This window comes from Peromyscus leucopus, chromosome X (genome assembly GCF_004664715.2).
Source record: "Peromyscus leucopus breed LL Stock chromosome X, UCI_PerLeu_2.1, whole genome shotgun sequence".
Lineage (NCBI taxonomy): Eukaryota > Metazoa > Chordata > Mammalia > Rodentia > Cricetidae > Peromyscus > Peromyscus leucopus.
The window spans coordinates 21,154,317-21,179,128 of record NC_051083.1 but is presented as its reverse complement, the minus strand read 5'-3'; the positions used below and the strand labels follow the sequence as shown (position 1 = coordinate 21,179,128).

General features: G+C 42.4%; 1 protein-coding gene across 2 annotated transcripts in view; it reads right to left on the bottom strand.

Moving 5' to 3' along the window:
• Positions 1-21,550, bottom strand: part of Phf8 (PHD finger protein 8) — a 101,770-nt gene extending 80,220 nt beyond the window's left edge. Inside the window, exons 1-4 of one of the 2 annotated variants that reach the window (XM_028883474.2) lie at positions 20,838-21,550; positions 19,678-19,867; positions 1,212-1,297; positions 699-807 (exon numbers count right to left, since the gene is read on the bottom strand). In XM_028883474.2, coding sequence (XP_028739307.1) covers positions 699-807; positions 1,212-1,297; positions 19,678-19,775 — 293 coding nt within the window. In that variant the 5' untranslated portion in view covers positions 19,776-19,867; positions 20,838-21,550. The remainder of the gene's footprint in view (positions 1-698; positions 808-1,211; positions 1,298-19,677; positions 19,868-20,837) is intronic. The other variant, XM_028883475.2, reaches the window with a different exon arrangement.
• Between the last annotated feature and the right edge of the window lie 3,262 nt (positions 21,551-24,812).

Sequence of the window (24,812 nt, the reverse complement as noted above, 5' to 3'; positions counted from 1 at the left end):
TCCATTCAATGAAATGCTAAATGACCATGAATGGGAATAAAGAATATCTGAACATGATTTGTGGATTGATTTCCAAGACATATAATTTAGGTTTAAAAACAGCCAGGCAGGGCCGGGCGGTGGTGGCGCACGCCTTTAATCCCAGCACTCAGGAGGCAGAGGCAGGCAGATCTCTGTGAGTTCGAGGCCAGCCTGGTCTACAGAGCGAGATCCAGGAGAGGCACCAAACTACACAGAGAAACCCTGTCTCAAAAAAACCAAAAAAAAGTAATGTGCAAAATACAGTGCTTCCATTTGTTTCAAAAAATAAAAAGGACACAGAAACACATACATGTGGACAAAAAGACTATTTTTGAAAGAATGTAAAAGAAATTAGCTGACATAGGTAGAAGAAAGGATCTGAAGTGTCTGAGGTAGCATTCCTCAGATGCTTATAAATTGACTAAGACAAATGCTGTTTCCCAACTCCTGCAGATTTTTGTAAATAGGCCCTAATGTACTCTAAACATCACGTGAAACTCTGGGTACTGTTCCTTAGAAACTGACCAAAACAGAAGTTCCCACCCACAGGAGATTTTGCAGGGCTCAGAAGATATCTAGGCAGGAGGGAAGCACAGTCAGTGGAGAAGCTGAAGGGAAATATGCTCAGCTTCCCATACCCCTGATGCTTAACATTTCTTTGCACAAAGAGTCCTCACCTGTCAAAAGTCCTACCCCGGAGTTCTCGAATAAACATAGAACTCCCAGTCTTCACTGGTTTCCCCTTGTGAGTATCATGCCCTTTGGAAGATCCACGGCGTTTTTTCACTAAACCAGAAAAAGACAAGAGGTCATGAGTTGGCCAGAAGCTAAGCTTCCAAGAACAAAGGTCTCAGTACTCAATAGGTTCTTCTTTTCTAATCTAAAACCCTGGGAGGCATCTAGAGTTAAAGAGAGACTCTAACATGCAGAAAAGCTCCTGGGGGAAAAGAGTGTGCTTCCTCCAGGCAGTTGCTAAATAGGGAGGGAGATAAAGCTACGCACTTCTGCCCTCTCAGTGCAATAGCTGCGGGCCTGCTGGACTTGCGTCAGCGTCTGCTGTTTCCTAATGAAGACACATCTGAGGCACTTAGGCAAAGGCAATTTGCACAAAGGCAAAGGCCCTCCAAAACTGCCTTTGATTTGTCTCTCCCCTTGACCACTTCCTGATGAAAACCCTAAAATCTACTTACTAATGGAGGGCCCATGTAAGACCTCACAGTTGGGGCAATGGTACAGGTCGATCTCAGCCGCTTTCTCCTCCTCAACACCAACACAACTGGAAAAGAAAAAAAAAATAGCTAAGGTTTATAAGATTTTTACTTTTAAAAGTTCTAGAACAGTGAGTGCTGTATAGTGCATATGGCTATTTATATTTATATTAAGTAAAATTGGGGGCTGGATAGATGGCTCAGTGGTAAAGAGCACTCACTGGCTGCTCTTCCAGAGGACCTGGGTTTGATTCCTACCATCCAGATGGTGGTCCACAATCCTAACTCCAGTTCCAGGGGATCTGATTCCCTTTTCTTGCCTCCACCAGCACCAGGCACACGGTGCACAGACAGACAGACATGTGGGCAAAACACTCATACATATAAAAATAAGTATTTTTAAATTATTAAGTCAAATTTAAATGTAGTTCCTCTATCACCCTAGCTATATTTCACCAGCCACATGCACTTAGTAGCTACCATATTATACAGATTACAAAACACTTTCATCAGTGCAAAATTCTACTGGTCTGAAACAATGATGACAAAATGTCATTAAAAAAAACTTCATTAGGACCAGGTGGTGGTGGCATACACCTTTAATCCCAGTACTCAAGAGACACAGGTAGGCAGATCTCTGAGTTCGAGGCCAGTCTGATCTACAAAGCAAGTTCCAGGACAACCAGAGCAGTTACACCGAGAAACCTTGTTTTTGAAAAACAAACAAGCAAAAAACTTCATTAGGCTTCAGAATGGTCAAAGCTAAAAGAAACTAGAACATCTGTATGTGAATGAGCAGAAATATGTAAACCAAATAAGTAATTTTAAATGTTCCAAATAGCCACATTTAAAAGGAAAAAAAGAGTCCAATGTTCTAGTCCACACTTCTAATTCTAGCATTCTGGAGGCAAAGGCAGGAGGATTATCATATATTTCTGGCTACCCTCAAGTATTAGACCAGCCTGGGCTATATAGAGAAAACATGTCTCAAAATATTAAAAACATGTCTTATTTTAATGACATTTTATCTTGCTTTATACATCCAAAATACTATTTCTTTCTTTTTTTTTCCAAGACAGGGTTTCTCTGTGTAGCCTTGGCTGTCCTGGAACTCACTCTGTAGCCCAGTCTGGCCTCGAACTCACAGAGATCCGCCTGCCTCTGCCTCCCAGTGCTGGAATTAAAGGCGTGCACCACCACTGCCCGGCATGGCTTAGTTTCTTTTTCCTGCTGCCATGATAGAATGTCATGAACAAAAACAACTTAAAGACAGAGGTGTTTATTTTAGTTCATAGTTCACGATTCAAGAGGTGCATCTCAGTAGGAAAGTCAAGGTAGCAGGTACTTGAAACATCTGGTCACATTGAGTTCACAGTAAGGAAGAAAGCAATGAATGTCTGCTGCTGCTCAGTTCCTTTTCTGTTTACACAATCTAGAAAAGTGCCACTTATAGAGGGTGGGTCTCCCCACCTCAATTAAAACACAATCAAGATAATTTCCCACAGGCATGCTCCAAGGCTCAACTCCCAGTGATTCTAGATTTCATCAAGTTAACAACTGACATTAACTATCAGGCCTTGTATGAGATGATGACTCACTCCTCTTTGAGTTTCATACCATGCAGCCATACCACTTCCTGCTCCTCTTTACTTCCAGTTACCCTTCTCCACAACACATCCCTTCACTCATTGAAGAACCTGCTCACAGATTTTTTCCCCACCACCATCCTTTTCCCATTCAATATTCTACCTGGTATTAGTATTACTGTGGAGACCTAACTTGCTGGGTTCACTCTTCTTTGATCTTATCATCTCCAGGTGATAAGTTACCTCCACTCTCATTTCAGCTACTCTCATGACCATCCTCCAGACTTTGTCCAGCAATTGTTTCACTTCTAGAATATGAAATACATACACCATTTCTTTGTTCATAAGTATATCCATCCAGCTCTCACTACACCTGTTCTTTGCTCTCAAAAAACCCTAGCTGCTCCTCCTTTCACCCATTCTTTGTTTTGTTGTTGTTTGAAACAAGGTCTCACTCTGTAGTCCTGGCTGCCATGAAACTCAAAGATCTAACTGTTTCTGCCTCCTGGCACCAGGATTAAAGGCCTGTGCCACCACACTACACATTCTTTTTTTAACTTTATGCTCTGTTTTCAGACAAGGTCTTACTGTGTAGCTTAGGCTGACCTTGAACTCATAATCCTCCTGAATAATGGGATTATAGGCAAGCAAGCATTGGGATTACAGGCCTATGGCACCAAACCCCTGCCAAATCCACCTATTCTTGACTTCAACCTATTTACTATCTAGTTTAATTCCAGCATTCTCCACTTGCCCTACTGTCTTTCATCACATTTCCAAACCTATCCCTAGCTCGATCCCTATCTAACACTAGACTACTGGGTGCGCTGGAGAAAATCAATCACCCATTGGACTGGAGGCAAAATAAATTCACTAAAATGTGTAGATTATATTGCCTGATAATCCTCCTACAATTTCCCACTTAGCTCTTTCCTTCCCACAATCCACAGTAAACTTCAAATCTTTGATCCCACTCTCTCTCCTCTCCATACAAATGATTTACTTACTTCTTGGGAAAAAACCAGAAATGAAATAATCAGACAAGAACTAACTTGACTTTCTAGTACCAACTCTACTTCCTTCACCCATTCTTTCCTCCTATTACAATGGAAGTACTATCTTTCTTTCCTCCTAAAGTCAGTGTTTGCATTTAGGTCACATATTTTTTTACTTTCTCAATTAATTGTCCCTTCTTTTTAAAGTATCTTCAATCTCTCACCTGTTTCTTTTTCTTCCTTCTTTACTATTGTAAACAAGCACTTCCTTCTTTACCATTTAAACAAGTACACTGACCTTAATGAACAACAAAACCCCCTCATTTCTCTACTTTTCTTTCATCCCCTCTTGTCTGCTCCTCTCTGACAGTCCAAAGTCAAACACCTTTCTACACTTACATAGCTCAAAATGGCCATTCTTTTTGAATAGGTAACAGTTAAATATGGTACAAAACTCAAAAGATCAGTTCTAGATCCTAATTCTTTAACTATCCTATCAGTTGTGTTCATCTGTCATTCTTATTGTTTGATGCCCTAATACAGGTTGTTATGATCTCTAACTAGAATTATTGTCCTCCTCATCCAGCTAGATTAGTAGTAGATCCAGCCTCTACTCTGTCTCCACACAAAATGATTCTACACACTAAAACAATAATTTTTAAAAAAACAAGTGTGGGTTAGAGAGATGGCTCAGCAATTAAGAGTGCTTACTGCTTTTGCAGAGGATCCAGAAACTCCAGTTCCAGGAGATTCAACAACCTATTCTGACATCCTCAGGCTGCTACACACATAAGGTGTATGTACACATACTTAGGCATACAAAAACACATAAAATTAATTAAATAAAAACACAAATGTGACCTTATTGTCTCATATCTAAAACCCGTGAAAAGCTTCTTTGTTAACTTTTTAAAAGTTTTATGTATGTATGTGTGTGTGTTGGAGGCTGCCCTTGGAAGCCAGAAGAGGGCGTTGGAACCCCTGAAGCTGAAGTTACTAGTAGCTGTGAACTGCCTAACATGGGTGCTGGAATTTGAACTCAGGTCCTCTGGAATAGCAGCAGCAAGTGCTCTTAGTTGCTGAGCCATCTCTCTAGTCCCTCCCTATTAAAGAACAAATTGACTAAGTCTATCAATAGTGGCACACGCCTTTAATCCCAGCACTCCCGAGGCAGAGGCAGGTGGATCCCTATGTTTTCGAGAACAGACTGGTCTACAAAATGAATTCCAGGAGATCCAGAGCTGTTGCACAAAAGAAACCCTGTCTCAAAAAAAAGAATTGAACATAGCCTAAAAAAGGCCTTGCCTCTCTGGTCTCACCTTTTATCCCTCACACATAGCACCAGTTATATAAATGAAAATGCTTACTGCAAATGAAAAGCAAGTATTCCTTCTTCAGAAATATAAAAAGGAGCTTTTTCCTTTCTGCAGTCACTCAGGTTACCATGGTGTGATGATTTGAATCCATGTTCCAGGACATCTGAAGACTTAGTCCACAGCTGGTTACACTGTTTGGGTAGGCTTAGGAGGTGTGGTCTGGCTGGAGAAAGTATGTCACTGGGGTGGGCTCTGAGGTTTCAAAAGCCATGTGCTTTCTCTGCTTGCTGCTGTTCCTGCTGCCAGGGGTGGTATTTTCTTCCATGCCTCCCTATCATGATGGTAATGGACTCTTATCTCTCTGAAACCATAAACTCAAAATAAATCCTTCCTTCTATAAGTTGCTTCAGTCATGGTATGGTGTTTTATCACAGAAATAGAAAAGTAACTAATACACATGAATTTCTTCAGTTGATATTGTTTTGTGGCTGGGAAATGAACAAACATGCTAGGCAAGTGCTCTGTCACTTAGTTAAAACTCTAGCTCTATTTCTACTTTTTGAGATAAGGTCTCAAGCCCAGCACAGTGGTGCATGTCTTTAATCTCAGCACTTAGGAGACAGAGGCAGTTGGATCTCTGTGAGTTCAAGGCCAAGCTGGTCTACATAGTGAGTTCTAGAACAGCCACAGCTACATATAGTGAGACCCTGGCTGAAAACAAACAAACAAACAAAAATCCTACTTGAGATAGGGTCTTACTAAGCTGTCTTGGTGATTTTCCTGTCTCAGCTTCCTGAGTAGCTACAATGACTGTTTTAGTTAGGGTTTCTATCATTGAGATGAAACACCATGACCAAAAAGCAAATTTTAGAGGAAAGGATTTATTTTGTTCACACTTTCACGTTGCTGTTCATCACTGAAGGAAGTCAGGACAGGAACTCAAGCAGGGCAGGCTCCTGGAGGCAGGAGCTGATGCAGAGACCACGGAGGGGAGCTGCTTACTGGCTTGTTTCCCCTGGCTTTCTCAGCCTGCTTTCTTATAGAACTCAGGACCACCAGCCCTGGGAGGGCACCAGCCACAATGTGTTAGGCCTTCCCCCATTGATCATTAATGAAGAAAATGCCTTACAGCTGGAATCATGGAGGCATTTCCTCAGCTGAGGCTCCTTCCTCTCTGAAGACTCTAGCTTGTGTCAAGTTGTCACACAAAACCAGCCAGTACAATGACAGACCTAGGCTTGTCAATATAAGATTTTTCTTTATTTTTTCTATCTCACTTTCCTGGGGGTGAGGGTACATCACTCAGTAAGTACACAAGAGTACATGCTCTGTACCCTGAATTTCTCCACATCTCTACCTGGAGACAGCGTCACAGGCAATTAGCCAAGAACCTACTCAGGGAGACAAGAAGGAAGAGGTAGAACCACAGAACTCAAGGTTCTAAGTTCTCAGCACACATCCCACTGATGTCATATACAAATATTCAAAAGTAAAATATATTGAGACTTTGGGGACAACAAAAGCAGTGCATTTAACCTCAACTGTGGAGCTCCATGTGACAACAGCATGCACATGCACATGCTCATGAAGCCACTCTTAACCTAAAAAAGAGCTGGGGATGTGGCTTAGAGGTTGAACACTTGCCTAACACGAGTGAGGCCATAAGTGTTCGATCTCTAGCACCACAAAAAATGAGCAAAAGATTCTTAGTGCCAGCCCATGATGCTCTCTACTGTTCTTTCTCTTCTCTACTACTGACACTCCCCCCCAAATACTACCTATTTCAGCTCTACCTATGCTGACCCACAACAAATGTTCATTTACTTGCCATTTATGCATACTACATTTAGCACATAGAAATTCTGGTATTCACCAGAAGTCCTCAGCTCCTCCATCTCCCAGTCTTGCTTCATTTAGTTACTATCCAGGTAATTCAGCAAACATGCAGTGGGCTAGATAACTCCTCAGACAAGGAAGGCAGATAAACCAAAATTAAGCTTAGATGCACTGTCTCATTAATTATCACTGGTGCCAAGGAATATATATATATATATATATATATATATAATATATATATATATATATACAATAGCCGGGTGGTGGTGGTGGTGGTGGTGGTGGTGGTGGTGGTGGTGGTGGTGGTGGTGTGCACGCCTTTAATCCTAGCACTCGGGAGGCAGAGGCAGGCGGATCTCTGTGAGTTCGAGGCCAGCCTGGTCTCCAAAGAGAGTTCCAGGAAAGGCACAAAGCTACACAGAGAAACCCTGTCTCAAAAAAAAATGTTGTATTGCTCTGGATAGCTTCCTTAGTAAAGAGAATTATTATAGTATGGGGCATTGAAATTAAGCTGGGCTCACTGTAGGCACTCAACAAATAAGTAAATGAGTAAATAAATGAGTAAATGAATACATAAATAAACATTAATTGTATACAGACACCTGTAGAATGATCATTCTAGAGGGAAAGATACAGGTAATGTCAGAACAGTTTCATTAAGTGCTACAAAGTAAGTAAAACAGAACAATGATTGCTAAGTGGATGAGTAAATTTAAAGCCTACATAAAAGTAACTGTGAAGAAAAGTGAGCCACGGAATTTAAATATATTATATTTAATCTCTATAACAAACCAGAGACACGATGTACAGCATTGAGACACTAAAACACAGAGGTTAAAAGATACAAAAATATGGGAGCCAAACTATCTGGGTTTGAATTTCACCTCTTCCACATACAGCTGTGTGAACATAGGCATTTTATATAAATTCTTTGTGCTCCAGTTTCTATACCTGTGAAACAGAAAAATTAGTAACAACCACCTTATAGAGTTGTTGCAAGGATTCAATGAACTTAAATAAAGTACTCAAGTGCCAAAACATGATAAATATTATCTATAACAGATGGGAAATATGAATCAATTACAAAACTATTTAAATAGCGGAATATACAATTTTTGGTCTTCATGAGTCTATAATATCAACCAAGTACATAGCTAGAATGAGGTAGTTAGAAGAACCAAATGCTACAAGAACACAAAATCGCCTGGGCAGTGGTGGCGCACGCCTTTAATCCCAGCACTCGGGAGGCAGAGCCAGGCGGATCTCTGTGAGTTCAAGGCCAGCCTGGGCTACCAAGTGAGTTCCAGGAAAGGTGCAAAGCTATATAGAGAAACCCTGTCTCGAAAAACCAAAAAAAAAAAGAAAAAAAAAAAAAGAACACAAAATCAGGCACTTGATTGTTTTATCCAGGGTTATGGAACCAAGTGGGACTCAAAGATCAGAGGTGCCAAAACAGTGGCAAGTTTTGCTCAAGATTCTATCTAGTTTCCTATTTACTTAGCCTCTGCTCTCTGAAGATGCCCAAGGAGCCAGGTCTTGTAACCAACCTGTACCTTGAGAAATCAATACCTTCATCCATAAATGAAGAAGGGAAAGAACATATTTTACCTTCCTTCATTTAAAAAAAAAAATCCAGTTAATTTTTGGTTTCTTGAAACAATCTTTATCAGCTAGAACAGAATCTACAAAACCAGGAGCAAAGGCACTCATAGTTCCCGCCACTGGCTCCACTGCCTCCAGGCACAAAGGACTTGGAGCAGTGCAAAAGAAACTAAACAATCTCCATGTACCTGAGAAGTTTCTGCTCCGTCGGTTTAGTGCCTGGCACATGAGTTTGTCAGTTAAAAGAACTCACTAAATTTCAGAATAATTTGATACTACAGACAAAACAGGTCATTCCCTATATCTCTTGTGAGCTTCTCAGTCACTGTCCCATTACTCTATTCCCATTTATATTAAAACTCCTGAAAATCAAGTCATTCCTGACCTCTTTCTTGCATAATCCCAATCCAATCTATTGGTAAATCCTGTATAGTCAAAATAAAACCACTTCTCATCAACACAGACTCTGGCCTAAGTCACCATTTTCTAACTAGACTGGTATTTCTCAAGGTTTTTTGTTTTGTTTTGTTTTTTGTTTGTTTGTTTGTTTGTTTTTGAGACAGCATCTCATTTATACCAAGCTGGCCTTGAACTCACTATGTAGCAAGGATGACCCTGAATTTCTGATCCTCTTGCTTCTACATCCTATGTGTTGGTATTACAGACATGTATAACCATGGCAGGTTTATTCAATGCTGGGATCCAAACCTAGCTGAACAAATACTAGGTTAACTAACTCTACCAACTGAGTTACACCCCCAACTCATGCTTCTCAATTTTTAAGCAACATTAGGAACATCTAGAGGGCCTGTTAAGATACAGAAACAAAAATTATGGCACTCTGATGTGGTTCTCAATGAACCTAGAACACATATTTAAGATGAATTACGCTATACACAAGGAAATGTAAAGGAACTTAAAGAGAAAATTTTACTCCTCACTCAGAATATATATTTACTGTCTACAGCAAGAAGTGAAATAAGTATAGAGACACATTCTGTATACTACAGAAAAAAAACAATATAAAGATATGGAATTATAAAACAGGTATAAGTAACCCACAGAAAGACAGGAGAATGTAAACAGAGGCATACAGATCAGAGGAAAGGCTGAGGATATAGTTCAGTTGGCCTCATGCTTGCCTAGGATACACAAAGCCCTGGGTTTAATCCCCAGCAGTGAATAAAACCAGGTATGTTGCCGGGCATGGTGGCGCATGCTTTAATCTCAGCACTCGGGAGGCAGAGTCAGTGAGTTCGAGGCCAGCCTAGTCTACACAGTAAGTTCCAGTACAGCCAGGATTGCTTCACAGAGAAACCATGTCTCAAAAAACAAAAACAAAAACAAAAACAAAAAACAAAAACAAAATCTCATTTCATGTAAGTGTAGACTAAAAGAAAAGAATGTTTGCCTGTCACTGCCTGGGTTGAGCAATGCAAAAAGAAAAGGGGGTGAAAATATATACAACGTCACCTGGGCAATGGTGGCGCACACCTTTAATCCCAGCACTCGGGAGGCAGAGCCAGGCGGATCTCTGTGAGTTCGAGGACAGCCTGGTCTACAGAGTGAGATCCAGGACAGGCACCAAAAGCTACACAGAGAAACCCTGTCTCAAAAAAAAAAAAAGAAAGAAAATATATACAATGTTACCCTTAATCAAAAGAAAGTAGGAGTGGTATATTAATATCAGATAAAGACCAATGAAAAGAGACCAGCAAGATTGGTCAGTGGGGAAAAGTGTTTGCCATGCAAGCCTGACAACCTGAGTTTGATCTCCAGATTCAATGTAAAAAGCGGGTTTAAAGTTGTACACCTCTGTAATCCCAGCAGTCTCTCCTAGGGAGATGAGGTGGGGTTGGGAGAATTGCCTGGTAGTTCACAGGCTAGCTAGCCCAGAGTACACAGTAAGGCAGAAACAAGAGAGACCCTGCCTCAACATGACTAAAGGAGAGAACTGTCTTTTGAAAGTTGTCCCCTGGCCTCCACATATGTGCATGGCACATGTACATCCTCACTATTACATATACATCAAAATAAAATACACAAATAATAATAAAAGTTAAATTTTAAAAAGGGAGGGACAAAAAAGAGGATTGGCAAGCAGGTAAGCAGGGTAAAGCTGTTTGCTCTGCAAGCCTGATAACCTCAGTTTGATCCTAGGGACCCCACATAGTGGAAAGAGAAAATTGACTTCAGCAAGTTGTTCTTTGACCTCCACATGAGCACCATGGCACATACATGCACAAATGCTCACATAAGGAAGAGAAAGAGGAGGGAAGGAGAGGAGGGAGGCAGTGGGGAGGGAAAGAAGGAATAAATAGAGCCAAAAAATAGTTAAAGATGAATTCAGAAGGTATGTCCCTTTGGCAAAATAGTAGTAGTAGGGCCTATAACTTCCTTAGCTACAGGTTCTTGGCCAGGTTTATAGAACAAGGTATGAGTTTCCTATTGTAGATCGGGCCTTAAGTCCAATTAGAAAGCTGCTGCTTACCTCCACAGCACTCATGCTACTATTGAGCCAATGAGCGTAGCTTGCCGGGCCAGTCATCATTGTAGCTCACAGGATTCAGAGCTGGCAAAGATTGTTGATGGCTTTTCTTCCCTAGCAGACTACAAAACACCTTCTAATACTATAGAAGTTAGCTAGTAAGAAGAATGCTTCCAGGTCAGAATCAGCTTGAATTTTCCATGTCCTATGACCAAAGTACATGGTATGTTCGGCAATAGGATCTTTTTTTGGTTTTTTTGGGGGGATTTTTTGTTGTTTTTTGTTGTTGTTTGTTTTGGAGCTGAGGACCGAACCCAGGGCCTTGCACTTGCTAGGCAAGCGCTCTACCACTGAGCTAAATCTCCAACCCCCAGCAATAGGATCTTATCAGCAAGTTCTAATGAGTAACCAAGAGCAATGAGACTACCTTGTACTGGTTATTTTTTTTTTGGGGGGGGGGGAGGGGCAGAGGGCCCCTAGGACCACCTTGATAAATGGGATATTTTATACATGGCACTGGGCTTTTTGATAATCTATAGCTTTTGGGATGAGCATTATCCCTCTATGTAGGGTAACTTGAATTAAGCTTATCTGTGTGTATATATGTACATATAATAGGAAGCTTATGAAACAGCATTTTAGATGGCTTTTTCAAATATCTCATTGTTGGTTATCCCTCTACCTCCCCAAATGTACACTCGTGTACTACTCCCCACTTAAACCTTTACCTCCATTATTCACCTTTCCTCAATTTACTGCCTTCTAAATGTTTCTAAATATCTATAGACTCCTCACCAGAAAAGTTCCTTTACACAGTGGGTGATTTTAATACAGAGACTCACAAATGCAGAGAATAAGTCACTAGAGTGCTCGGCCTTAAATGAGACATCTATATCACACAAACCCCCAAGGCTCAGAAAACATGGTGGAAGGGGGAGAAAAGACTGTAATAGGGATTTGTATCACACTTTCTCCAATAGGTTCAAGGAGCATTGTGGAAGAAGGTGCAGAATGGGGAAGACTGCTGTGAAATAATGTTTTCTGGATAGAATGGAGTCATTGCACTCATAAATCTACAACAGGTATGGTAGTCAGCACAACATAAAGCCTGTATAAGATCAAGCCAGTCTCCAGCACAGTACCAGGCAGTGGTGGAGCACACCTTTAATCCCAGCACTAGGGAGAAAGAGGCAAGCGGATCTCTGTGAGTTCAAGGCCAGCCTGGTCTACACAGAGAGTTCCAGGACAATGAGGGCTACACAGAGAAACCCTGTCTCGAAAATAAAAAAAACAAAAACAAAAAAACCCAACTCCAGAACAAAGAGGAAAGAGGCTCATCTACCCCTAGCTGAGGGACTATTGGTGGCTACTGGGGGAGATGAGTCTGTTTTCTTCAGCCAAAGGGGGGCGAGGGGGAGGGGGAATACTCATACCATCAAATTTAATTTAAACCAGAATATTTTCTTCCAAACAAACAAACAAGGATTTAATTCCATACAAAGAAAAACTGATACCACAAAACAGGTCAAATGCTTCTAGCTAGGGAGATCACAGGCCCTAGTGAGGAAGCTACTACAGTTGTTCTGCTAAGTGGACATGATGTGTACAGCAAATTGTTGTCTAGCCGGACAGTGATGGCATACACCTTTATTCCCAGCACTTGGGAGGCACAGACAGGTGGATCTCTGTGACTTTGAGGTCAACCTGGTCTACAGAGCAAGTTCCAAGAGAGTCAGGGCTACACAGAGAAACCCTGTCTCAAAAAATTGCCATCTAAATAACTATGTTCGTGCCTATAGAATATTACTGCTCTCGGGTGTAGCAAAAGCAACTTTTCTTACAGATTGTGATGGCTTCAATGCCTTTAATGCTTTTAATCTCAGTAGGTGGGAGGCAGAGACAGGTGAATAGCTGCTTGAGGTCAGCCAAGGCTATATAGTTAGAAAACAAACAAACAGCCATGCACAGTGGCACATACCTTTGATCCCAGCACTCAAGAAGCAGAGACAGGCAGATCTCCTCTGAGTTCAAAGTCAGCCTGGTCTACATAAGTGAGTTCCGGGACAACCAGAGCTACATAGAGAGATCCTGTCTCAGAAAAAAAAGGAAGAAAGAAAAGAAAAAAAGCTTCTCTTTGTAGTGGTTAATGCAGATTCACAACTGGTCAAAGAACAAAGAATAAATGATTATTTACTGCCCCAAAACAGAACATCTACATGCACCCCCTCCAAGGCTCCTGGAACATCTTGGAAGAAGAAACAGAAAAATGTAAGAACCAGAGGAAGGTGGGGGAGCAGTTCAGAACACTGAGTTCTGGGCATGATGTGGCTGTTAAACTCTTGAATGCACAGCATCTGATTACCTGTAGATTTGCACAAGATTGGGCCTGCTAACATTCTGTCCTGGAAAATGGGGGGGGGGGGTGATTCATAAGGTTTCAACTGTCCCTGAGGCAGTTAATGTTGATAGGGAAGAGGGAAACATCTTCTTCAGTGGTACAGCCACTGGTAAGTTGCTCATGTTCTGGTAAGTAATCCTGTACTTAGGTAAGCATCCTTAAATTCAATGGATTATTTAAAAAAGACATAAAAGTAGAAGAAAGGCGGCGGTGGTGACGCACGCCTTTAATCCCAGCACTCAGGAAGCAGAGCCAGGCGGATCTTTTTGAGTTCGAGGCCAGCCTGGGCTACCAAGTGAGTTCCAGGAAAGGCGCAAAGCTATACAGAGAAACCCTGTCTTGAAAAACCAAAAAAAAAAGTAAAAAAAAAAGAAGAAAGGAGTCATGAGTGATGAGTATGATAAATACATATATGAATAGGTCTGCTGGTGATGTGGCCCAACCGGTAAAAGTCCTTGCCATTTAAGACCCAAATTCAATCCCTGGAACCCACATACTTAAAAAAAAAAAACATCAGCTGGGTGGTGGTGGAACACACCTTTAATCTCAGCACCTGGGAGCCAGAGGTGGTCGGATCTCGGTGAGTTCGAAGCCAGCCTGGTCTACAGTTCCAGGACAGCCAGGGCTGTTACACAGAAAAACCCCGTCTCAAAACAAACAAATAATAAAAAGAAAGTTTCATAAGATCCATTATTATATGCTAATAAAAACAAAAATTAATATGTATATAATCATTACCATTTAAACTATCATAACTATTGTCAGGAAAACTAAGGGCTCACAAAGATGAAATACTTTGAGAATAATTGATGTATAGTAACAATAATGTTATCTTATCCATCCTCCAATATCAGATGTTATCATACTCTATGGAAGGAGAAGAAATTGATACTGCTTTAAATTTATGTTTCTCAAATGTGGGCCCCATTTACCTACTGAATCAGAAACTGAGGTTGAGATCTATCTTGTTTTTTTTAATGGGTCTTTCAAATAATTATGATGCACACTAAAGTTTAAAAGGCACTCCTCTACAGATCAGTGTTTTCCACAACTCAACAGCCTTACAAGAAAAACTAAACTATTTGGCATTTTTTTCTAATTTTGAGAACACAATCTCTAGAATCAGGAAATTTGAAATTCAAATCCACACTCAGAAAGTCACTTAACCTCCACGGGATTTTTTTGGGGGGAGAGGGGTGCTTTTGGAAACAGGGTTTCTCTGCATAGTCCTGGCTATCTTGGAACTCATTCTATAGACCAGGCTGGCCTCAAACTCAGAGACATGCCTGCCTCTGCCTCCCAAATGCTGGTATTAAAGGGCCTGCCTCTGCCTCCCAAATGCTGGTATTAAAGGCATGCACCACCACTCCCTGGCGGTTCCAGATTTTTATCATCAAAATAACATAGCTGCCTTTCCTTACTGCCGTTCCAGGTAGTAACTTTTCATTATGCACCATAATCCCTAACTGAACTTCAAAAGTCTACCAAAGATGTGAACAGATTTCTATAATCTCTAGGCATTTGTGGACATAAAATCTGTGAGATTTGGGGTGGAAGAAATGGCTCAATGGTAAGAAGGCTTGCTTTGCAAGTTTGAAGAACTCAGTACACAGATCGTAGTACCTAGGTAAAAGTCAGGTATGGCAGTAGCCCTAGTCCCGTGAGGAGCAAAGGCAGGAAGATCACTGGGACTTGCTAGCCACCAGTTTAATTCAAGGATCTGTGAGAGATTGTCTCAAGGGAATAAACCAGAGTGATACAGCAAAATACTTAATGTCCTCCTCTGGCCTCTGTGGACTCACAAGCATATACTCACACTCATACAAGCACATGCATACAATCATACAACACACACACGTCGGGTCTGCATGATTAACTATTGTAAGCAATCAAGAAAACTCCACAATATTTAGTAATTTCCAATTGAGCTAAAGTTAAAAAAAGTACAATGAGCATGGTGGGGTGAGGGTGTACTGGGTAAGCAAGAGCAGCCAGCTGCCCATTAAGGATCTGGTTTTCAGCTATGTTGCTATGTTCCTTGTTCTCCGGCATCCCACAGAAAGAAGCAGAAGAGATTTTTAAAACTGGATACTTTCATGAAACTTGTGTTAGAATGAACAAACAAAAACAGAATACACTTTAGAAATGTGATTACAGACAGATCTGACCCATAAACCCATAAACATTTCTAAGTTTCAAATTCTTAAGTTGCAGCTGGGCGGTGGTTACACACACCTTTGATCATAGCACTCAAGAGGCCTCTGCAGGTGGATCTCTGTGAGTTCAAGGCCAGCCTGGTCTACAAAGGAGTTACAGGACAGCCAGGGCTGTTACATAGAGAAATCCTGTCTTGAAAAACAAAACAAAACAAAAAATCCTTAAGTTTCAGTGGCTATCGTTGTAAATGTCAAATGTATACTGTATAAAGATGTTCACCAGTCATGTTCTTCTTTTTGTTTTGCCCAACAATCACATCAAAATACAAAAACCTTCCCAGAATCCCCAAGTTTTATCACCTCACATTATTTGTAATATAAGAAAACAAATAATGTAAGTGTATAAACATAAAGGGAATGACCAAGTAACTAGTACCAAACATACACATAATAAGGTATCAGAAACAGGTTTGGGTTTTGTTTTTGTTTTTGTTTTTGTTTTAAATTTCCGGAGCTGAGGACCGAACCCAGGGCCTTGTGCTTGCTAAGCAAGGGCTCCACCACTGAGCTAAATCCCCAACCAGAAACAGGTTTTAGATGACTGTTTAAGAACCTGGCAGATACCCACATTATAATGTTAGGTGTTGGGGGAGAGAGGTCACAAAATGGTATTTATAATATAAACCTAACATATAAAAACATATGTTATAAATCAAAAGACAAAAGTTAATGCAACAACAGCAAGCAACAAAATTAACAGTGGATTATACCCAACAGACTCACAGATGACTTTTTATTTCCTTCTATTATTTTCTGCATTTTCTATAATGGACATGTCTCACCTATACAATAAGAAAAAAAATCATTTTTTTTTTTTTGCACAGACCAGCCTTGAACTTGCAATCCCTCTTTCCCAGTCTCCAAAGTAGCTGTATTAGAAGGCCTATGCCCCAAAGGCCAGCTTAAAAAAAAAAACATTCTTTTAAGAATCTGGGTTGGGACTAATAAGACAGCTCAGCAGGTGGTGTTTGTCACCAAGGCTGACAACCTGAGTTCACATTCCTGGTCTCACTTGGTGGGAGAAAATTGACTCCTGCAAATAGTCCTCTGACCTTCACATACATCTCATGCCACGTGTGTGCACAAGCAAGCCTGTGCACACACTAACTAACTAAATAAATAAATGTAAAGATCTACCTTTCAGGAACTAGAGTGATGACTCAGTGGGTAGAGAATGTTTGCTGGTTGGGCAGTGGTGGCACGTGCCTTTAATCCCAGCACTCGGGAGGCAGAGCCAGGCGGATCTCTGTGAGTTCAAGGCCAGCCTGGCCTACAGAGCGAGAGCCAGGACAGGCACCAAAACAACACAGAGAAACCCTGTCTCAAAAAAACAAAAAAAAGTCAATATCCCAGGTTGTTTTTAACAGTGTTGATCAGGTGTCACTCCTCAGCTTAAATTATTCTCTCAGTGGTTCCCCTACAGAGTAAAATTTAGGTCCTTTTTTTTCTGTGATAGACCTTTTATGATCTACTAGTTTCCTGCCATCCCTACCTCCCTGTTTTTGGATACAGGATCTAACTACTTAGCCTGGCTGGTCTGGAACTTGCAATGTAAGTCAGGCTGACCTTGGCTTCCCAGAGATCCACATGCCTCTACTTCCCAAGTGTGAGGATTCAAAATGTGAGCCCTCTCTCTGTCAGCCTTGTTCTCTATGAGCCAGCAAAGCCAAACTCTCTCCACCTCTGGGCCACTAGCCCTTCTGCTTCTTTCTTTTTGCACATACTATTCCCTTTGATGCTATCCCTGTATAGCTCACAGAATATTTCTCTATAAAATGCCTTCTTCCTCTGGGTTCCTACTGTACTCTTTATACATCTTTATTTAAAAAAATTATTTCATCTTATAGTTATACACATGTCCATGTCACTGCCTGAGAATACGGATATATATATATATATTTATTTTTAGCATTTCTAGAATCTGATTCAATAAATGAAGGAGTCTTCCTGAAAAAAGCTATTGCATTATGGCCCTTAGTGTGGATTGTATAGGAAGTACGTAAGTTCAGTATCTGGAAAAATGACTTTTGCTCACAGTGTAGAAATCTGGGAGCAGAAAACAGGAATGAATGTCTCCTAACTACTTACTCTGTGTGTGACTCCATAACTGACATTCCATAAATTACCTTGTCTATACCCAAGTATGAAAGTTAACATTCTTTTCTGCTTGTGTGTGGGTTTATGTATGTGGGTGGGTACACATGGGTGTGTGTGTGTATGTGGAGGCCAGAGGTCATTCTCAGGCTTCATTGCTTAGGAGCCACCCACCTAGTTTTTTTTTTTCTTTTGAGATAGGATCTCCCACTGACCTGGTACTTTACAAGTAGACTAGGCTGGCTGGCCAGAGAGCCCCAGGAATGTTTCCATTTCTGTCTCCTCACCACTGAGATTCTAGGTACTCCAAGCTTTTTTACATATGTTCTGGAGATTGAACTGAGGTCCTCATGTTTGTCTAGTAAGCATTTTGCTCACTGAGCCAACACAGGTTTCTCTGTGTAGCTTTGCACCATTCCTGGAACTCACTCTGTAACCCAGGCTGGCGCCACCACCGCCCAGCTGGGATATTGACTTCTTTCGGATGTGTGTGATACTGGGAATTGAACCCAGTCCCTTACACACGCTAGGTAAGAGCGTAACACTAAATTATATCCCCAGCCCTTTGCATTATTTTCATTTTGAAACAGAATCTTGCTAAATTGCCCATGCTGAGCTCGAACTCGCTCTATAGCTCAGGCAGGCCTTGAACATGAGACCCACTAGCCTCAGCCAGTAAATTATATAGAATTGCAAATTAGACAGGACTTCCTTCAGGAAGCTGGGATTACAAGTATGTGCCACCACACCTGGCAACGAAAGATTTTTTTTTTTTTTTGAGACAAGGTCTCATGTGTCCCAAGCTGGCATGGAACTACTATGTCACTCCCAAGTAATGAGATTACAAGTATATGCCATCACACCCATTTTATATAGTGGTGGGGATTGAACTCAGATCTTCCAGTATGCCAGACAAGTATTTTACCAACTGCACTACATTCCTCAGCCCTTATGAAAGACATCTTAATTCCCACATTTTCAGAGTGAAGGAAACGGTCTCACTGTACCAGGCACATAATAAATAATCAGTAAGAATCAATTAAATGTGAACTTGGATGTACTACATCAAGGCAGTCCCAGCTTAGGTCAGAATTTTGGTAACACCAGTACCTTACTTTGTTTTTGAGCATAATAGGAACAGCTCCTCTGAAAGTTAGGAGGACTAAAAATTCTAGAATCTAATATATAGCAGAAGGGTACAATATACTGCTTTTATTATACTCCAGTATGCAAATCCTCCCAGGAATAGGATAAAATTGTGATTTTTATTACATACACTAACCTCACTAGAAACTCGGGTGACAGGTGCATTCATTCTGCTGTTTTTACCTTGTATCCTTTAAATTTAATTTGGTTAGCTGGTCCTGCAGACAGCATAGAAATAAAATACTCTTCCAGTTCTTCCCCCATTAATTAAATGCATGCAAACTGTTTTACAGTTATGAAAGAGGTATTGATTTGTAAGAGAGGCTCACAGAGGCCAACACAACTAGTCCAACGCCACTGATAGTAAGTGACAAAGCAATCCATGTTCTTGGACTCAGATATCTCAAAAATGCAGTACTGCCTCCTCCAAAGCCAGAGCCAGCAGACAAGGGAAAACACAAGCACCAGGACACAAAACGGACACTTTCTCTGTAGCTAGAAGGCACCTCCAAAATCAGATATGCATGCATGTGTATTTTATATATATATAATACATATGGAGAATGGAAAAACAGAGACCAGTGTTGGCTCGGCCCTAGTCTGTAAGGAGGGATAAGAAAAACCTAGGTCTAATAGTGGGGAACTGAAAGTAAATTGAGGGAGAGGCTAGTTTCTGAGCAGGAGGAGAAAACGGGGCTGAGAGGAGAGGGCAAGGGACTACACACCACACCTGGCCAGTGCACCCTGACCAGCCTGGCCGGCCCTTCTTACCTGCCGTGAAACCAGTCCTGGCACATGTCACACTCGATCATGAAGCGGGTCACATCATAAGGCAGTCGGCAGAGGCAATACACAGGCACCGAGGCCATCTTCAGAGGGGGGTGGATCGTCTTGCGTCGTGCCAGGTTTGAAGCTTTAAGAGGGCGAGAAGGCAGCAACAAGCTCCTTCCCCACACGACGGCTGGACACAAACAACACTTTTTACCAAGTGAATCCGGCCAGGGTTTCCAAATCGTCCCGTCCCGTGTCCCCGCCCCCACCCCACCCCCTGGGTACCAACCTCCAGTTCTGAAATAGGGAGTAACCAAACCAGGACTCAACCAACACAGCTGGTGAGAGTGCAGGAGTTAAGTGGAGAAAGTCCACCCACCCTTCAGGATTTCTTTCACTTGGAAAGAACAGAAAGAACGTTCTGCGCTTTGCTCTGCCCTGCCTTCCAAACGCCTCCCCCAGCCCTCTACCTTCTTTGGCCCCGAAGTCAGTGACAACTTCTTTCCGGGTTTCATGTAAATATCTGAAAGCTTTCGGGAAGCTTCTTTAATCCCTCACTGAACCCTCTCTTTGCTGGCCTCTTGCTTCCCAGGACTCTCAGCTCCCTTTATTATGACGCAAACCACAGCATAAAGGATGAGGCTGGGAAGAGGGAAGCTGAGGAAGAGACCCTCTCCAGCCCCCCTAAATAGGAAGCACCAGAGATGCGGAAATCCCTGAAAGTCTGCGCAGGTTATTCCAAAATTACCCCCAAAGCCTTCGGGAACAAGACAAACAAGACTAGGCACCCAACTCAAATCACAGTTCTGGGATTGCGTTTGGAGAGTTTAAATGCTCCTTTTCGTCATTCTCAATATCATTCCCTCCCAACCGGTAAGGAGTCTCATTATGCTCCAAAATGAAATAAATCGCAGTCTCGTCCTCTACTTCAAAGCTGACAGGGATCTCATCTCACCCCTGACACTAAAAAATGATCTCTTCGAAGCCCCGGCAAACTGACTAGAATTCCCTTCACACCCGGGAAACTAAGCAAAGAATTTTTTTCCCCCACCGCTTCCAAATGGCAGGCATTTCTTTGCAGTCCCCTCCGACTGCCAAGAGCTCTGCTGTACCCCTCTGTTGACAGAGGTTTCTCCTTGCTTGTAGCCCCCCAAACTTACGAGGATCTCTTGACGCTTTCGCGACTGACAGGAACCTTTTCACGCCCCAAACCTGCCAAGATGTCCTCGATCCCAAACGCTACAGGAACCTCTTCATGTCCAAGGCTGCAGGCACTCCTCCAGACGCAGAGCTCAGCCCCAGAGACTCGCCAGCGGCAAGGCTCGCTCCGGGGCAACACAGCGCTATGCTAAGCAGAGGCTATCCGGGCAGTTCCGGCCCCAGGGGCGGCGCGCGGTGGATTCTGGGATTGCCGCTGTAAAACTGTGAACCTTACTTGCCTTCGCCTATCAACCACATGCCGCGTCACGCAGCGCCGGGAGTCTGCCTGGGCTTTAGGGCACCGTTCAGCCCAGCACTCCCGCCGTCGGGCCGGTTAGGACCTTCCAGAGGCCGCAGCCTAAGGCGGGGGTCGCCGGGCCAACTGGCAAGTGGCTCGGTCGCCGGGCCCGTCCGGAGATAGCCTTGGGCTGATGAACTGGCCGCCAGGTCTGGAATAGCCTGCCTGCCGGGGGGAAGTCGCCAGGAGCACCCAGCAACAGGGGCAGTAAAGTCAAAGCAATCAATAAAGTTTATTCAAAATAACGAGGAAGTCGAGGCGGAGAGGGGAGGAGAAATATGGTAAACAGCTACCATATTAAGAGTGGCGGCGGCGGTCCGTGAGGAGGCAAGCTCGCCGCCATCTTATGGGGCTCGGGCACGCGAGGTGAAGGTGGAGCCCGGTACGTCAAGCCGGCGGGTCTCGCGTGACGTCATGGGGCGGGGCGACACCTTGAGAAAGCGGGGCGGTGCCCAGTCGATCCTAGGACTTGCTCCTCTTGTAGGTGGCCCAATTGCTGCCCGAGACCTTGAGCTGATGGGCGGAGAAGCCGCCATCTTAGGCGAGGCGGTAGTTTGGCTCCATTTTGAGTGGGGCCTGGAACTCAGTCTTCCCTACGCCTGAGCAAACAGGGAGTTAAAGAAACCCGGCACCTTCCTCCTCCTCCCTCCCTCCCTCTTAGCACACACTGCTCCTCCTTAGTCTCCTCCTAGGAGGGGAGGTGAACTTTGTGACTCCAAACTGCAAAAGTGGTAGGTAGGGCTGCGGGGGCGGGCTTCAGCCTTGGAAGAGGCGGAATGCTCCCTGCAGCTCCTGTCCACCAGGCCCTTTTAGCCGGCCAGGTCTTTTTCCCACGGCTGGGGTTTGGTTTAATCTTCACTCTGTGGGAGGGAACTCTGTGATTACCACCAAATGAAGAAACAGGTTTAGAGGAGGCAAGTGATTTGAAAGCCTGGAAACTGACAACGGCACCTTCTAATTTCCCCCACATTGAGCTGTCAGTCTTCCTTTCTCGTCCCAAGCTCTCTTCACCGACCCTGCAGGTTCAGTTCCGTCAGGAGCAAAGACCGTTTAAGGATTTCCATCCACCTGCACCAGGATTTTCTGACTGAATGTAGTGTTTCAAGATGGCGCTGTTTTCTTTTTTCTTTTTTCTTTTTTTTCACAAACATTAACGAAATAGCTCTGGTTGTTTTACTTTATCACTTTCCTAGAGGATCTCATTACTTTATAAAAGAAAGTGTGTTAAAAAATTTTTTTCTTACCAAAAGAGGAAAAGTGGAGTGGAAAAGCAAATGTGTATACAACGATTTTTCTGACTGGCAAACAAATATAAGGATGAAAAGATCGTCATAAATGAGAAATAATTTCCCTCTCTCCTTGTTCCCCCCATTTCTCTCCTCTCCACCTCAGCCTCAGCTTCTTTAGTGTTGTGATTACTAGCTGGTGGAGAAGTCTTTAAAAAAAAAGTCTGAGAGGATGGGGCAGGAGAATCACAAGTTTAAGATGAAAGGAAAGAGGAAGGGAGGAAAAAGTAAAATACGTGAAGAGCCTCAAAGGCTGCTTGCTGTTTTAATAGATACTGCAGGGAGACCAAGAGGATGTGCAAAGATTTACTGATGTATATATAGGATGTAGCTTAGTTGGTAGAACACTTGCTTAGCAGACACAAAGTCCCAATGTTCAGTCCCTAGCACTGCATAAACCTTGGATGGTAGCCCTTGTACTCAGGAGGATCAGAAGTTCAAAGTCATCTTTAGCTACATAGGTTCCAGCCCAGCCTGGGATACATGAGATCACAGCTCAAAACAGGTTTAATAACATTGTACACAAAAATAAGGTGCACAGAGGCATAGAGGCACAGGGAGTCGGACTGTAAGGAATTAGATCAAGAGAGAACACAATACAAAAATGCAAAGTTTAGATTTTACCCTTTAAGGAATAAGAAACTACTGAAGATTCTTAAGTGTGTGTGTGCTGAACTCGAGGTTGTATTTACATATCTATATCTGTATAAAATAATGATTATAAATGTTTGTTTAAAAAGGTGAAGTACAAATGTCAGTTTAACAAGAAGTTGTAGATTTTCAACACTGTACACAAACTCCTTTGTTACAAATAAATATTTATGCTTCTAAAAAAAAGTATGAGTGTGTGTGTGTAAGTGCCTGAGTGTATGTATGTGAACCATGTGTGTGCAGGATCGTGTGAAGGTCAGAAGAGGGCATGGATCCCCTGCAACTGGAGTTATAGGAGGATACAAACTGCCATGGGTCCTGGGAATTGAACCTGGCTTCTCTGCAAGAGCAGTAAGCGCTCTGAACCACTGAGCCTTCCCTCTAGTAACTGAGTCATAGTTGTCTCGGCCAGAGTAGTGTGCAGTTTTATTGGGACCCGAAGCTTATATACTTTGAGATGAAGGGACTGGGGACCTCTGTAGAAAAGAATATAGACCAGTAAATACTAAAGTTAGTTTAAAGTGCAGACCTCTAGGACTAATTGAAAACTTCAGGTGAATGAGGGAAAGAGATAGGAGTCCATTTCTGAGTTGAGTGTCAGAGTGTATAATGGCACCACTGACTGAGCCAGGGTATACAGAAAAACAGGTTTTGTGAGGAAGAATAAAATGTACTTTTAACTTGGAGTATGTTAAGGTGTGTGTGGAACAATAACTCATCCAGTCACCATTTTCTTTTTTCCCTCTTTTCAACTATTCTTCCATTCTTCTCTTGTTTGGCTTTGTTTTGTTTTTTTGAGACAGGGTTTCATTGTATAACCATGATGGCCTCAAACTCATTACGTAGCCCAGGCTAGCCTCTAACTCATGCTCCTACTTTCCATCAACTATTGTTGTAGGACACAGCCAACAATTCTTTATTAACCAGCACCAGGCACTGTTCTGGGGGCTGAGGATGTTAGCGAATAATAAAAGAAAAGTTCACTCATGTTTTTTGTGCACCTGCTATTCTAAACACCAGGGATTCTGGAATGAATAAAAAAGACAAGATCCGTGTCCTCTTGTGACTCATGCCAGTAAGGGAGGCAGACAATAGAGTCAGATAAGATAGTTCCTAATTGTAGAGAATGTTACCAGGAAAACAAGAAGTTACAAAATAGAGAATGATCCAAAGAGAAAGCTACTTAGATAATGTTCCCAAGGAAGGCCTCTCTGAGAACATGACTTGCAAGTTTAGACCTGAATAATAAGAGCTAGCTAAGAACAAGACAGAAATCCAAAGTTTAAAGGCCCTAAAATGGCCGTGGGCAGACCTGGTATGCTACAGGTAAGGATTAGACATGAAGAGCATACATGTACTCTTTAGGAGTACACAATCTAGTGAATAAGGTGAGGCAACATTAACAAGACAGGGTGAAATATGGCCAAGCCTAAGTGCTACCTACAACCTGAGGGATAGCAAGGAGCCACAGTTAACTTACAGCGGTGTGCAATTCCTCTCCCCAGAAGACTCCTCTGCATTGTTCTTGAGAAGTGTGAAGGGGAAGCTGAAGACTCTGGTGAAAGGCCTAATTCAAAGAAACTGAAAGGCCAATCGGAGTCACTGACAAAGGACTGCCGTCACTGTCAAAGATGGGAGTAAGCCTGCTGCTGCCCTGGAAGTGTGTGGTCTGGACTCTCTCAAAATACAGTATGTGGTCT